This window comes from Ambystoma mexicanum, chromosome 2p (genome assembly GCF_040938575.1).
Source record: "Ambystoma mexicanum isolate Mex_15411 chromosome 2p, UKY_AmexF1_1, whole genome shotgun sequence".
NCBI classification, from domain to species: domain Eukaryota; kingdom Metazoa; phylum Chordata; class Amphibia; order Caudata; family Ambystomatidae; genus Ambystoma; species Ambystoma mexicanum.
This window is the reverse complement of record NC_090923.1, coordinates 918,033,962-918,051,288: the sequence shown is the minus strand read 5'-3', so window position 1 is coordinate 918,051,288 and position 17,327 is coordinate 918,033,962. Positions and strand designations below refer to the sequence as shown.

The 17,327-nt window shown below is 43.2% G+C and overlaps 1 protein-coding gene across 1 annotated transcript in view; it reads left to right on the top strand.

Annotated features, from left to right (window-relative positions):
• LOC138566905 (bone morphogenetic protein 2-like) overlaps window positions 1-17,327 on the top strand; it is a 163,120-nt gene that overhangs the window by 63,266 nt on the left and 82,527 nt on the right. The window contains exon 2 of the mRNA XM_069644633.1: window positions 16,587-16,936. Within this exon, the coding sequence (XP_069500734.1) occupies window positions 16,594-16,936 (343 nt within the window). The 5' untranslated portion in view covers window positions 16,587-16,593. The remainder of the gene's footprint in view (window positions 1-16,586; window positions 16,937-17,327) is intronic.

Here is a 17,327-nt window from a genome sequence, read left to right as displayed (position 1 = left end):
ACAATCTGAATATACCATTTTACAAAACAAAACTTTACCTGCCTATATGAATCTCACTATTATAAGTCCACAAAGGCATCTACTTTCAATCACAAAGTCTTCCTCTAAAAAGTATGGTAATGTAAAAGACACTAGACATACTAACATTCTACTTGTTCCGCTTTGTCCCCTATTCTCTTCAACATTTATATATTTCTGTTGTTGCGCCTCATCCGCTCCTTTGGCGTCAGGTGCTATTCTTACGTCAACGACACCCAGATCCTGATTCGTCTCGATCTTGACCGGGCTGAGGTGTCGTTGTGCCTCCATAAGTGCCTGACGGCCGTGGGGGATTGGATGGGCCACAATTGGTTGAAACTGAACGGGGACAAAACAGAGGTGTTGTGGTGGGCTGTCCCCCTGACCCCTCACTTTGGATTGCTTCATTTTGGCTGTCCTCCTTGGGTTCTCTCCCGGTGTCCTCGGTTAAGGTGAGGTATTTGGGTATGATCATGGCTGACAATCGATGCATGGATGCCCAAGTTTCGGCTGTTTGTCAGGCCCGGCACTTCCAGCTGAAAATTCTAAAAAGGGTGCTCCACCTGATACCAGTAGAACTACGCCCGCCGGTTGTGGCTGCCATGGTACTGAGTAGGCTGGATTATTGCAACTCTCTTTACCTGGTGCAGCCCAAGGGTTTGATTTACCGACTTCAATGTCTGCAAAATCTGACAGCACGGCTTGCGACAGCGTCACCGTATGGGGCCCATATTTCCCCAGTTCTGCGCTCCCTCCACTGGCTCCCAGTGGCTCAGCGTATACGCTTTAAAGCATTATGTATTGTCCATCGGGCTCTGCACGATCAGGGAGCGGAGTATCTCCGAACTACGTTTGTACGCTATTTTCCTAAGCGCTCCCTGTGCTCAACAACAGCGGGCTTGCCCCGCTTCCGTCCCACCCGTGTTGGGGGTCGGGAGTTTTCCATTGCTGCGGCTTAGCTGTGGAATGATCTCCCTATTGCTATGAAACAAATGCCAAACCATTGGATTTTTAGGAAAACCTTAAAAACATATCTATTTTCATTTTTGCGGTTGATTGGCTGACTTGTTTAGGTGTAAGTTACTTGCCTCTCCAGCACCATGATGTCCCCGGGCGTTCGTGCGCTATACAAGTGACCATAACATACTTAACACGAGTTTCTTTATGAACATTACTAACTTTTAAATGGACCGTTTCACAAAATGCAAGTATGGTTAAAGCATTTGATTTCCTCCGGCATCCAGACAAGTACGGTGCTGGAGAAACTGACATCACTTACATTGAAAAATATCTTTGCACCAACTCCCCTGTGAAAATGGAAGGTAGCGAATGCATTAGCTATGTAGAGGCCACTTGACATATAAGCAAGGACCGGCTAACAAAGAGCTATGTATTAAGCCAGGTGCATGCAAAAGGTGACTTGTTTGCATTGACTCATGCAAGCTTGAATTCACAGATAATGTTCTTGGGAACCTACATGTTCTATTCTGAACCCACCCCACGTTTTCTGAATGTGTGGGTGCTGTTCTCTGTAGAAATGTGTATGTAATTTTCCTTAAACCTGCATTTGTTTTTTCAATTATTGGCGTCTGTGTATGTGCATGGCTCTGCTTGCACAAAGACGTATTCCTTTCTATCCAGAAGCATGCACAGTTTTGAAAAGGGCTTTCAGTATCTTTATATTTTTGGCCTGGAGATGTACTATTTTCCAGTAACAAATATTTAGTTGAAAACTCTCTTCCCTCCCACATTGATTCTGCCTGGGCTTTGAAACAAAGGAGAATGAAGAGGATTTGCACTTCTTAACGAATAGAATTAATACATTATTTCAGCATGCATTTCGTTGTGCAAACGTCCACACTATACTATACACAAAAGTGTACCTGGAACAAAAAAGATTGTAAGAGCCAATTTAATTAGCCCAGCCAGGCCAGTGCACGCACACTGCCTCGCAATTCCCAGATTTAATCGAGTAAGAGGATTGGAACGCTCTGCCAAATTGCCATTTTTCTATGAGGCGTTGTCCTACCTCAACAAAACACCAAGGGCTCTGTCAGGTTGTCGTGTAAAGTAAAATGTCCAGCATCCTGTGTCCAAACCTATTTCCATCCCTTATGCTAAACTAACTAAGGAAAAACTGGGTGTCTCTTTGATCCAGAGGGAGGCCTCTCACGTTCTGCATACAGACTTATGATGTTCCATTCTTGATGAAAAAACAGAATGAGTGACTCTTTAAACACAGTTCACAAGTATCAAGGGGGAGTATCTCCCCTTGTTCTTCTCTTTAATTCATAAAACGTAGCATTAAGTCTGGTTTACTATCCTGTCAGACTTGACTGGAGACCTCCTTCTCAACAAGCGTATTTCCCAAGTATCAAGAGGGTAAGTTCCTTCCTCTTGTTCTTCCTCCAGCTAAAAGAATGTAGTGTCAAGTCCGGTGCACTATCCTGCCAGACTTGACTATATATCTTGGAGTTTTAAAAATATCTCTTACTTGTATTGGGTCCTTGGCCCCTTTGTTCAGCTTCTTACACCTTTCTTTTTCTCTTATTTGCATCCCAGGCCACCCTGGTTTGTCTCGGGTTCTCCCTGATTGGTCCTCTATCTTCTTTATCTATTGTGTGGGTCCTTGACCCCTTTATCTTCTCTTGGGCTCTCCCCAACGTGCTCTGGGTGCTAGCCCCTTGACTGTGGATTCCATCAAACCTGTATGGGTCTTCAAACTGTGTGTTTTGCCTCTGTGAAGGTCGCACAACCTCATATGGGTCCCAGACCCTGCTATGTCATGTTTGTGGGTTCTCTACCCCTTGCTTCATTCAATGTCAACTGAATAGACCTGGTGTACTCTCCTGCCAGGTACTGTTCCACATCAGATATTTTGTAAGGTTCATTCCTGCTCCTACAGTTTGCTATCACTTTCTGTCTCTCGGTTTACTCTTTGCAGGTTCTCTATCCCTGTTTTGTTCAATTTCCCACTGAACAGACCTGGTGTACTCTTCTGCCAGGTACTGTTGCACATAGAATACTTATAAGGTTCGTTCCAGCTTCTACAGTTTGTTCTTTATTCCTTTCTGGCCCTTGGGATTTTAGTATGTCTCTTTTAATCTTATTCAGTGCCCTCCGTGTTCCAATAGCTGCACCAACATTGTTCCTACCATTGGGAAATGCTTTTGCGGTCTCTGGTCTGTCCTGGAAGTGAATCCAGGTCAGGCTTGCCGGTAGATCAGTGACCCCCACCGGCAAATGTGCCGGTCTGGTAAAAATGTCAGAACCGGTATAACCAGCATTTTGTCTGCCATTTTTACCAGACCAGCACATTTGTAATGAGCCTCAATGGGGCTCATTATGAGTTCCCCGCTATCCCGCCGGTATTTCTGGTGGGATACCGGGGAACTACTGTACCGTCTCCACCAGCGATGTCCATGGAGACTCCATGTGATGGGGTTGCCTGAATCACTGGCACCGTTAGCAACGGTGCAGGTGATTCAGGCATTTATCTGTGGGTAGGCCTGACCTTGGAGTTTGCCGATCTGGAAAGGTGCTGTTAAACGTTGTTACCGACAACTTATTTCCAGACCGGCCAGCTCGTAATGCGGGCCAATGTCTCTTGACGTAATCATTTGCAGCGACGGAATATCATGCATTAATACCAAAATATATTTGCGATTTAGTGTCACTTTATCATTCCCTGAAAAAACAGATCCCATTATTAATCGAGAGCTTCGTATTTGATTATTTTGCAGAGGTTGAGCATTAAGTGTGCTTCATATGGTAGTAAAGTCTTCCTGACCATTAACGTTCAATAATAAGGAACTTCCTTGACAGAGATCCCAAAAGAAAAACGGTGTCCACACAGCCCCAATAAAGACTCCCTTGGATATTGCACATATATAATTGAATTGGAATGAGAAATTACCTCTTGTAAATCAAGGTTTACAGTTTGGGTGAAGGCCTTTAAGTTTTCATCTTGTGAGACAAGGTTTACCATCTGGGAACAGGCCTCTTCCAAGTGAGTTATGCATGTCCCTAATTTTTCATGAGTCGAGGATAATTGGACTGTGTGGGACTTTGCTTCCTCTTTCAAGTCATAGGGCCTCATTACGAGTATGGAGGTAGCCATGCCTCTAAAAGCAGCATGGCTACCTCCATACCGGGTACCAGGTCCGGGTCCCAAAAAAGGGGACTTACTGGGCCATTCTGACCTTGGAGGGCCCAGTAAATCCCTTTCACGGGACCCGGACCCGGTACATCCTCATTCCCATTTGAGCCCCCACAGGGCTCAATTGGAATGGGGAGGATGCTAACAACGGGCCCATTAATGACGGGCCTGTTGTTAGCATCCTGGACTGCTTGCGGGACCCGCTATGGGCGCCTGCTCTGACCAGGCATTCCTCAGCGGGTCCCACAGCAGTCCTCGTAATAGGGCAGCCCGTAATGAACGGTGCCGGTGCCATACCGGCACCATTCATTACGGGACCACCAGGGTCCTAAAGAGGCCCATAGACTTTAACCAATACATTTAAAACAAAGAGAGAGAACCCAGTGAGCGCGTAGGTCTTTGTATATTTTCGGATATGCTTATGCATCCACTCGTCAGAGGAACAGTGATTCCCCAGTGGTGATGCTTGCCATTAAATTCTGCAGAACGGTCTTCTTGTTGGCAGGTGAAAGATGTTAAAGGTAAGTCACCTGTACTGGTACTCTGAATTTTTGTAAAGAAATCTGTAATTTTCCTTATTATATTAGTCAATTTCAATGTAAAATCATGATTATTAAGATGAACAGCATCAACATTTGCAAACTTTGAACCCCCTTCAGAAGCCGGAGGACAAAAAACACCTAAGTGCAAAGGGGAGGGAGAAAGGGTGGTGTCAGGGTGTTAGGCAGGAAAACATAACTAAATCCCAGTCTACAGGAGACCCATCATTAGGATGTTTACTTCTCAAGAAAAACCTTGTTCGTCTTAATTTTACTGAGCGATTCTGCTACAGACTCACCACCACAAAATCTGATGCGATTTGCTGTACCACCTCCTCATGCCTACAGCTGCCGGCAACTGCGCCTAGCTGTGCTTTAATTGCACAATTCTCTGCTGGCTTTTTGAAGTGTTAGTTTTGTCCTTTCTCGCTATGTTCTCTTCATGCCAATAGTTCATAGAGAAAACAACAGCGGAGTTGCTGTAATCACGGCCAGCAACTGCTCTTCACTCGCCAGATTCTCGTCAACTTTGCTTGTGTTATACTCCGCAGGTTTTTCGAAGTGTAAGCCCTGCCCTTTCTTGTTCCATTCTCCTCATGCTAATAGTTCCAAAAGAAAACAACAGCAGAGCTGCTGTAATCACTGCCAGCACAGTGATAGATTCTTTGAAGGCAAAGCCTGGTGTCATGAGTAAATGCCTGAATAAAATTGATAGTTTTTATCTGATTTGAAAACCTGCATTGAATACAATAGAAGAGCATCTCTGGATAGTATTGAAAGCCAGGTGGCCTGACCATGACATTTAATTTTCTATCCAGTTCCTACTAGACTGGAGACCTTAGCTCTTGTCAGTATGCCTAAAAGTGGGGGACAGAAACTTAAAAGGCCATTCAATTCTGCTCTTTCATTTTAGCTCCCTTAGATTTTATTTCTTTATTGATCAGCGCAAACCTGTCTTTTCAATGTACACAACACAGTAAAACGAAATTCAATAGCACTTTCATTACTATTCTTAAGTTTCGAACATTATAGTTTGAATGGAATTACTGACATAGCAAAATAAAGGAACACATGTTATATTAATTCTCACAATGGAATACAGCTTTTGCAATAATTACATCATTTTTACATATGCTGTTCGCATTGGAAGGGCATATGAAGAAATCCATTTGTAAGATTTTATTTAAATGCATTACCGTTTACCCTGCAAAATAACTGCTTTATATCTGGGCCTGCCTTTCAAATGCAGCATGGTTCTAACATTACAGTTATCTATGCTCAATGCTGCACCCCACATGCAGAACATTCTGTGTTGATGTTTTGGCCTCAGTATTTCACCCACAACAGGGAGGGGCTTTGCCAAGAAGGCCTGTGTACTTCACTTGTTCAAGATGGGCATTGATGGAATGTCATGACCCTTGCCCCTGGCCCTCACTGGCAAGTTAGCCTTCGAGTTAGGGCCAAGTCAAAGGCCTTAAAACCTCATCCAAGACTCTCAGAGTCAGTCCTGGCGCCTTTGGCGCCAGGCTCATAGCCATCATGAAGACCAACATTAGAATGGGACTATTTACTTGGGACTATTTAACTTGGGGGGGTTCAGCCAACATGGAGGAACACACATAGCTCAGTTACAAGGAACTGAGCTATGCTGTCTAGTCTTTTGGGTGTGGCAGACCTGGGACTACTTTACCTGGACTACTTTGGGTGTGGCAGGCCTGGGACTATTTTACCTGGACTACTTTACCTGAGACTATTTAAACAGCACCCAAACAGCAGAACATGCTTTGCGTTATTCTGCTGTGAGCAGCGTAACGCTAACCGTGTCCAGTTCTTTGATGCCAGCTTCCCTGAAACCAAGGACCTACAGAGAGAAATAACACTACGAAACTTACCTGGAAAAGTATCCTGTCTTCAATCCATCGCCGACTTTAGTTCCACTCACCTGAAGTTAGGAGAAAGAAAGACAGCATTAGTAAGCGTGTACTCAGGTTTCCTCCCGAAGGAAGAAAGCCACACAATTCTTACCTGGGTAGTCATCTCCTGGTCAGTATCATTGCTGGAACATTACGGCGCTCTGCGAGGAACATCGCAACCTGCAAGGAGAGAAAAGACAGAGGTTAGCAATATAAAAGGCGAAACAGCGCAGCACATCGCGCATTACTCACCGGACAGCATCGCGCACACCACGCTATCGCCTACCGGCCCATGCTCATCTTCAAACTGCATGACAACACCAAAATACCTTTCCATACCTAAAAGGAAAGAAGCAAGACATTATTATTCGAACTAAGAGGAACATAAGAACTGCATATAAAGACAGTAAAGCAGCAAACCTACGGAGTCGCAGCAGGCCTGGATTCCCACAGGGGGGCTTGCACCAGTGAAGTAACTTGGTCGCTGCTCGCCCCCCACATCTACGCGCCCCTGCCACGAGAAGCAGGACGGAGAATCCACCTTTTACAATATTAAGGTGAAGAGAGGGCCCATGGGGGAGGAAGGAGTTGAGGCCAATGGAGGTGGGAAAACATAAAGACAATCTGGTATTGAATCCAGCTCTCCTATATTGCAGACCCATCTTTAACCAGAGGCCTTACCAAGGGACCGGGAGAGGGTTCGAGAGAGCAAATCATCCAACCAGGGCTGGATGGCGTCCCCGTGGATACCAGGTGAGCGTAACATGGAAATACATTTCTGAAACAGTTTCTGTAGGGTGCACAATGATTGAAAGAAAATATGTCACTGTACATTGGTATTATGAAGCCTGGCTTTGAAAATAAATGAGTTCAACCAGTCATTTTCCAAGATTTGGATGTGCTCTACATTTTGAAAATGTCAGTTTTAATGTGACAGTAATCAAGAGGCAGACATTCATAATAAGTGCCAAAGTTTGTACATTTTAGCTCTGTTGCTCTTGCCAGGGAACCTTTCTCATTTTATTAATTTTAGGCCTCATTTGTATTATTAAATCCCTCACACAGCAGTTATAGACTTTTTGCTTTTTCTTTTAGATGGTAATGTTTTTTCCAGTAACTTTATCCCTGCCGTGATGGTAAACATGCATCTGCTTCAAACTATTCACAAGGCAACTGGTGGTTGTGGTATTGTACTCCAGTGGACATTCAACACAGGATACTGCTAAACTTGCAATGAGGCCCTATATGTCTTCCCATACTCCTACAATTCGTGGCAGTACATTAAAGAAACATTTTTGTTTTTTAAACTCTGCAGACTGCATAGGAAAGTGAGGAGTCTAAAGTTGTTTTGTCCAGCATGTTCGCAACCAATACCAGTGAATTGTATGACAGCCTCCTAGTTCTTGATTAGAACTCTGTGCGCAACGCACTCACTAAATGAATTGTACCAAAAGCAGTAGTGGAACTTTAACCCGGGTGGGAGACAGGGTTAGTAGTAGCATGGTGCAACACGTGTTGAGGGGTTCCAGCAAGAGCAGTTTGACAACCAAGGGGTGGAACAGCCGTAAAAAAGGAGATCCACCTGCATTGTTTTTCATTATTTGCATTATTGCATTGCCTTTGCAAAATCATTTGCCTCTACTCACTGATCTTAACTCTGCTGGAACCCATACCTACCACCCACCTGAACAGCAGCTGATTGAACAAGAAGCTGTAATGAGAACAAAATGTGCTGTCATGAATATCATTTTACAGTATTTCACATTTCACATAATCTTATTCCAAAGTCTTATTTCCTCTGGTCTGACAAAGAGTACTGGGGAGGAATCCATAGGCAAAAATGTCCATCCTGGGATATACCGTATGATGCTATCCTTAAAGTAAGGAACAGCCTCATTAATGCATCTGAAGAATTTGAAGCTGACTTCTCTACTCCACTGGAACCCACAACAGGTGCCTGTGAGCAGCTTGGACATGATCAATTTTCCTACCTGCAAAAACCAATCGGTTTTGAGCCACCTTCAGTCTGTTAATACATTTCATTGAAGAGCCCTCAAGGAGTACATTACAAAGGTTTGAGCAAATAATCACTAAGGCTCCTGCTACAACTGCACTCTTGTCCTTTGGCATGTAGGGGCAAGTCCTATGCAGCAACCTGATATTAAAATAACATCTATTGCAAATGGCTTGGATCTTTATCCACTTCTACATCTAGGCATTTAACTTGAGATAACAACTTGGCACATATTCTAAAACTCTGCATCATCTTCCCCTGGCTAGGATAAAGCCAGCTTTGGTTCAACCAGGATGAGATGTCATTCAGACTTCATGGATGTAGAGCCAAACAGATTTCAATTTAACTGTGTCTGCTCTACGGTGGGCACGGAAGAAGCATGTTTTAACTTGAAAAAGTACAGTTTCAAAATGGTGAGAATGGTTGAAAATAGTAGTAGAAATATTAACAGCAAAAAATAAAAGCAGTGTAGCTCAGTTCCGAACCGTTCCCACTTACTTAGACTCAGGGCTCAAGTCGAGGGTACATGCGGGTGGACAGAGTCCACCCACTTTTTTCAGAGGGTGGACTCAGCCCCCGGAGATAAAATGAGAAACATTGAATGTCCTCTTTGAATTTATGAATTAAAGCCGACCTCTGGGATCGAGCAGCAGTTGTAAGGTTTGCAGGCCGGACACAACACTATGTAAACTGATGAAAAATAACAAACAACTAACAGTGACATGTCCCATTTCGGTACTGCATGTTCCAGGGAAAACATTTGCATTGGTTCTTGGAGTTTAAAACATGCATACCTTTTAACGTTTTCAAAAACACTATAAGAAGAAAATATCCTCTCTTGGTTTTGTATGTGTGTTGATTTCCTGAAAGGCAAATGTGATTCGTCCTGCGCAATTTGGGTGGTTATGCAAAGGCAATTTAATGAAATGTGCATATTTCACCTTGATATGCTCATTTCTGGCGACGACACATCCCATCGCGTTTGTTGATGAGTCCCCTCACTTACATTTTTAGGACATGACCCCTGCTTAGACTTCTGAACACACTACTTCTCATGCTAAAGGATACCCACAGCAAGGAATGCTGCGTTCAGCCCAGATGATCTCCTCAGCCCTCCCAGCAGTTAGAAATTGGTGGCTTTGCCACCAATCAATCAAAGCTATAAACGCCTACAAAACCAGGGAGTGAGTTGGGTAGGAGGTACACCTCAACCCATCATACTGTCATTATAAAGTAACATACAGAAATGGTCACATAAAACGCATACTACAAAAAAGATATGCAGAACGACGGTAGGATAAGCAACCCAAAACTACCACCAATACAATAGACGAACAAGACAGTTAATCCTGCCCGCCAGATCATTAATACCCATACAAAACAGTTGATAAGAATCATCAAAGAAAGAGATAGCACAGTCAAGTCCCTATCCTCTGTGCTGTTGGAACGCAAATATCTTTGATTGTTTCCGAACAATATCCAGAAAAGCTTCTAAAGGGAATTCCAAAATGTAGTAGCTGCTGCTGGAAAACTTTCTTAATTAAGCTTCTGGGACTCCGGACTTTTGGAATAACTGATGAAGCCGGTGTCTCTTTGCGAGTGGCACAAGAAGCCCTCTGATGATCATAAATTACTAAGAAGTTATGTTAAAAAAGGATAATAAATCAATCAGTCCTGCACTCTAGTGGCAGTCAACTGAGATATATCATACTTGAAGAGATGCAGGCCTACCTAAGTGAGCAGGAAAACAATCACACATTTCAAAGAATAGCGCAGACACTGAAACAATTCCAAAATAATGGCCTTCATCCGTGCAGGGTATCACAAGAGATTGAGCAGTGGATGGAAAGGAGTTGAAATAGAGAAAAAGTAATAGCATGACTGAGAAATGAATGGTGATTTGTATTTGTACTTGTTTAAAGAACAAGGATCTCAATTTTAATCAGAAATGACTTACAATAGCACTTTTACTGATGGCGGACGCATTTCCACAGAGGGTGCCTGTACAATACCACAACGATGGGAACAAGTGTTGAGACAGTTTATCAGGGTGTGAAAGTGAGACATAGAGCAAGGACAAAACTGAAAATAGGTGGCTTACAACAACAGTAACCTTATTCTAGGGTGGCAAGTGCTCCAAATTAATGAGTAGTATGCAAATATACAAAATGAAATTATTATTATGCAGCACTAGTGGAAGTAGTGGGTCAGGTAGGCAGGATGGGGATACAGTGCTGCATTGGTTTTCTTAGCAAAGTGTTCTCATATATAGAGTTTAGTGCCAAAAGACATATAACAGAGTAAGCAGATGATACAAGTGTGGGAAGCAGATAGAAGAATACTGGCTGCAATTACTCCTGAGGGTGATGAGGTAGATGTATAGTGTTGGCATTGTGCCAGCGGTGCTAGACACAAGAGTCTTTAAGGAACTGAACAAATGCTGGATAGAATGGTGTGAGGAAATGGTGGTGACCAAGTGACCATTAAGTCACGTCAGTTCCCATACGATAGAGGGGATCTCAGACTGCCTGCCTTGAAAGTGTACTATTGGGCCTGTATTGAACAGTTACAGAATGCAGTGTAGTGGTGGGATGAGACATGAATCTTTATAAGAACCCATTGCAACTAGGCTAACCTTTGAAAAATGGCACAGCTACTACCGCTGGTGCAGATGCCAGACATACTACTCCTGAAACTAGTTAAGACAGTGAGGGAAATGTATCTTCAACAGTAAAATTGAAGAGGCCATATAAGATAAAAGCACTTCTGTTCACAGGTCATTTCACAGGTCAGGTCATTTCAAGAAACCAACTACAGATGTCAGCATTTGAGAGTGGAGGAGGCATGGAATTAACTAGATGGAAGACAACTTGTTTTACAACCAATGCTTAGAAACATTCATTGGTGAGAGAAGAATTTGGAATAGCACCTGAACATTTCTTTCAATATGGCTGCATTATTTGCACCGTGACGGATAGAACGGTGGCGATTAGTATTGTTATGGGAGGCATGAGCAAGATAATGACCAACATACCTAAACGTTAAGAGACTTTCGAACAATTTACCAGTTCAGGCTAAGTGCGAAATGGGAAATAGACTTACTTAGATGCAACATGGTCTGAATTGGAATGCTCAGAAATTGGATATTGTACAGCAAATTTGCAGAGTTTAACTACTTGCATAAGACATAATTAACATTCAGTATCTTACACAAAATGAGTGAGCAAGCAAAGTGTGTTCGTCTCATGTGTCCACAGAGAGGGTCGAGCTTCTTCTGCATTACTTTGTCCGGCTAGCTGGTAGAGGACTTGTGAGAAAGGTCACAGATAAAATAACTGAAGTCAAGAGAAAACAGGGATTCCACAAATCAATTGTCTATTAATTGTCTCACTGAAGCATTGAAGGAGGGACAAACAGGAAGACCAACTTGTTGCAATGGCTTTAGGGAAAGGAGGAATGGGCTGGAAATCATACCTGGGGCAAGTGGGGATGCGGGAAAGAGTGGCTGGAGATGGTGGGTAGCATTATAAATGAGAGGACTGTTTATCGTAAGAGCAAGGGCAAATGCAACGAATGCAAATTTGGAATGGGGAATAATGCTAGATGTTCCAACACACTCCATGGGCGCATGACCTCCTCATGAACTGATGAAGTCTGGGAGGAAAATGGTAACAGGAATTCACCCGAGGACTGGGCACAAAAGTATGAGAAAAGACACTTATCAAGGGAGCTGCAGAGGGCCATGATAAAGGGATAATATAAGGGGGAGAGATGTGCAAGGTGGGAATGGTGATTGGTCAGGAGATAGGAGAATTTGTACCTTGAGAAACATGCAATAAATGTAATGTTATACGACATCTTCAAAACAAATACAGTTTAGTAGGAAGGAATGCACCGATCCAAGAGGTAGGTTCAAACCCCTCCTGGACATTCACAACCAAGCGCATGGGAGAAGATAAGGTACTGTACCCTATGGACTACTGTTTCAAAATCTGATGACGGATGCAGGAGCCCAAGCAGTCAGGCATGCCCATCATCACAACTCTAAAAGATGAGTTCTTCCCTCTCAGGAGACGCCATTATGCTTCTTTAGCAGGGGTGAAAGCGGGATTCATGAGATCACAAGTGACTCAACGCACCTATGGTGAGCCTGTAATTGGGATGCAAAAGCCCTCTGACGATCCCTTTTTAACAAAACGGAAATCACATCCATTTTGTGTTGAAAGGAAAAGCCCAGTGAAATAGAGGCATTGCACATATTCAGCAAAGTAGTCAAAGCTTCCAGTGAAACTTATTTGATGAATCTAAATGCTGCAGAAGCATCAATCCACACATTGCCAAGCCATTCATCAGAGCGCCCATCCCTTTATTCTCAATGAAGGTCAGCCAGACCTTCCAGAATAACCTCTTTGCTCAAGCTCCCTCACAATATTTTCATATCTCCTATTCAGCATGAAATGGGTGCTCAGCATGAGAAACCACCTTATGGATTTCCTTCCGCCAACAATCAGGTCCTTAATGAATCCGCTGGTGTTCAAAGGGCACATTAACACCCCTCACTCTTCCAGAGTAAAATGTGCAGTTCTGGAACAGAAGACTTCCCTGCCAAACCACCAGGAAATCCTATGGTGCTTTGGCACTCTATAATTAACTTTTTACAATAATCTTTTATGAGAGTGATCCTTTTTACATGGTTGCCATCAGTGCCTATAACTTATACAATACAGTGTGTTCGGTACATTGGTGGTGGCCCGACTGACTTAACAGTGATGTCAGGATGTTTTATGGTGAGGGTTCTTGGTAATCGTGCTAGTGCCCAAGATAATCAGGTGGCTTGGGTTTTTCCTGCACATATTGTGGTGACCATAGAGAAAGCACTGGGAAGCAGGTTCCCTGGTATCAGCTTCAACATACCAATCCAAACCACAGTATTTCTCTTTCCCCGCTGTGGCTAGAATGATGGGGTCTTCCCCAAGGTGAGCATATTACTGGGCTGGCACACCTTTCCATCGGTACTTCCCAATGTGTAGGCTTTGACCCGCTGCTTGCTAAGGTAGGCCCCTGGGATCAAGCTTTTAAATGTTTTTCTTTCTCTGGTGTGTTTTAGAAAATCACGCCTTCTCCTGATATACTTGGCCTATTCCTGGTCCTCGGGTCTCGACATCTTGGGGTTCACTGTGGTCAATACCCAAGGAGCCTGTATCCAGGGGGTTTGTGAATAAGGCTATGGGTGACAGCCTGCAAACTCTCCATCCTGCAATTAAGGAAACAGATTGAGGGTAACGGATCTGGGAGACCAGTGCAGAGAATTACCACAATGTTTACAGACGAGAAGTAAATCAGCCGTTGCAGGCCATCTTACATGATGTTTGGGCCCAGTTACCATCTTCGTAGCAGATAGGAATCAGTCATTAATTTTGGCCTCATTCCAAGTTTGCCGGTGTGGTAATTATTTTCTCGCCATTTTTCTGCACTGTGGAATTATACATTTGGAGGTTCAGTGAAGGATTTACCTCCAGCAACAAACTGAAGGTAAATCCGCCACTTTACCTCCATAAATCAGCAGATTTGGATGGATACTGAATTTTGGATGCAGCCTTTTGCTTGAACTTGTTTGTGTGTGCTGTTGCCCAATCGTCTGTGTTCTTCTTTATCTATTTGCTTTTTCTCCTTGTGCTATGACCGTACTGTTCTACTTGATCTTTGTTGCCTGTTATTTGAGCACAACAATGTTTTCCCATTCTTTGGTCCTTAATATAGTATCCACTACTGTAACTCTGACATGTCTCTTGAGTTTATCTGATTGTTTTCAATGGGACAAGTGGACAGGAGTTTCAATGTTCAATTGGCATACATACCAAATTAGCATGTATTGCGCATGAAATTTTGTGTTATTTACTGTGCATGTAATTGCAAAGCCCTAAACTGCAGACAGTTGCCGATGGGATTGATAGACTCAATACCACTCCACCTATCGTGCTGTGCCCGGTAGAATACTGCCGAGTCCGATGAAAAATTCGGCCCAGCTGTCACAAGTTAGCAAGCCACACTGCCCCTGAACACTATACTTACCATGGCTATTGCAATGTCACTACACTATTTATATGTGCTAATAATTGGATGGTTGCCTGTAATTATACATTTTTTGTCACATGCAATGTTATGCTTCTTTTATTTTCGTTTATGTTTAGACTATGAGCTGTCCATGGCCACAGGTCCCAAAGCCCTAAGAAACCATAACAATGTCAGGAAGAGGCTATGTAAATGTTGAGTAACATAACATGGGAAGTGTTTTTTTGTCTGAAGGCTTTTAGGACTCCTGTTGGGCTGTTTTGACAGATTGTGATGCTTCGCCTGCCAATGTCTTGCCACAGCTGAATTTACATTACCATTCCTTATGCAGGACCTATGTTCATTCCACCTGAGCTTTGCTGTTCTCTTCGATTGTCCTATATAGTATAGACCACACAGACACTTAATCGAGTAGACAATATTCTGAGTGTCACATGTTGCATAGTCTATGAATCTTATTTTCTCTCCAGTACGTGGATGATTGATAGTTTCTCCTTTCTGGACATATCCACAATTACTACACTGAAGACACAGAAAAGTTCCTTTACGTCATGTCCCCTTTTCTTGTATAGGGGGTCTTGTCTTCACCAGCTGGTCTCTAAAGTTTTTGCTTCTTTGGGAAGCAAATGTCGGAAGTTCTTTAAATAAATGTTCCACTCGTAGGTCACATGTAAGAGTTTTCCAATTTATTTTGAATTCTGTTGCTCTCGGTGGAATACTTTGAAAGACATACCAATGGTGGTTCAGTCTTACTCTTCTCTCTGACAGTCAATCATTCTTCTCTATGCTTGTTTCCTATCCTGGTGGCAGCCATCTCTATTTCCTCAGTTTTATATCCTTGGCAGTTGAATTTCTTGCCCATCTCTGACAGTTCGTGTGCATAATCCTCAGGGTCACCTAGAATGCGCTTCACCTGTAACATCTGACTGCGACAATAAAATACAACACATTAGCAAACCTGTAAATAAAAGTCATGTTAGGGTGGGTTGAATGGGGCAGAGTTGTTCCTACTGCAGGAGGGGGGAGGGGCCGAGTGTGGAAAGAGGCCCCTGCACAGGCCCGATACATATAGAGGCCCCAAACGGTAATGGAAGACTTTGGTATTGTAGCTTTTAAATTTTGGGGATTAAATGGCCTTCCAACACTGAATGCCCTGGTGAAAGGGATCCAAACCACATGAAAGGTCACATGCAACACCACTTTCAATGGAATGAAAATTATCCTATTTCAAACCTTGCTTCTCTCTAATAAAAAATGCGTAATCCATTCAAGCACCTCTTTATAGGTGGTTAATAGTGCCATATGCTGAGGAGACATCCAATGGAAGTCTTCTGGTGCTCCCCAGGATTCTGAGCCCAAAATGGCACACAATCCAGTGCTGGTCTCTAGATTAGGGGGATATTAATTCTGGCCTTTTTGAGTAGTAAGGTCCAGGTATCAGAAATGCCTTTAGTACAAACAGAGAATATGTGTACCTATACTGCTACTGAACCTGATGGACTAACATAATAGGTACACATGTTCTCTGTTTGTACTAAAGGCATTTCTGATACCTGGACCTTACAACTCAAAAAAGCCAGAATGTAATCGGAGTATGTTGGTCTGGGGGCATTTTGCTGCTAGCTGCAGGTAGATAATTTCCTGACAATGCATGCATTATTGACCTTTTTCATTGAATGTGAAAAAGGTTGGTTGTTTTCTGACAAGCAAAGGTGGTTACATGTATTAAGAAAGTCTACTAAACTATCTGTTTGTGTTTTTATCCTCTCTCTTACCTTTTATCACCCCCTTTTTAAATCTTCTTTTCCCCTTTATTCTCTCCCCTCTTGACTGCATCTTTCTCTTTGCCCCTTCAATTCTTTTTGATTTAGACCTACAATGTCTCCTGGTGACCTCACGGTCCTCATGATTCTGCTGATCTCGCCCATCATCTTGGGGTCCGAGCCAAGACTGAGTACTTTGCATCAAAACGGCAGGACTGCCCCATCCCATCACTATACGCTCCCAACGACAGCTGCTGAGTCCATTCAGAGCATACTGCTGGGGCACCTCGGTCTGCGGGGTCCCCCGCATTTGAAGCCAGGATCTGTGATCCCACAGTACTTATTAGACCTGCACAGGTTCCATTCTGGGGAAAGCCAGGTGCTAAAGAACTCAGAATCCCACTTCCTGTATAAACATGCAGAGAGATCCAACACTGTGCGGGTATTCCACCATACTGGTAAGATCCTTTTGTGCATGTCTGCTTTTGCATTTCATTTTCAGATCATCTTTGTCTTTATGTGTATAGTAGCAAAAGCCCATCCACACTGACATGTGTTTAAAGTGTTTGTTAAAGCATTCTTAAATGTAATATTATGTATCCATGTGGGAAGGGATTTTGTTTTCCTGAGGAGTTTTTAGACCCAACGAGCAAGCATAACATTGACAATGGAAGAAACAGAAGGAAAACCAAGAAGGATTACAAATCTCATTCATTAATAATATTACTGTCAACATAGCATTTAGGAATAACACATTATAGGTTTAAATGACCTGGCGGGCAGAGCAGCACTCGCGAGCACAGTATGCCTGTTGAACCAGCACTGTTATGAATGGTGCCGAGTGTTACA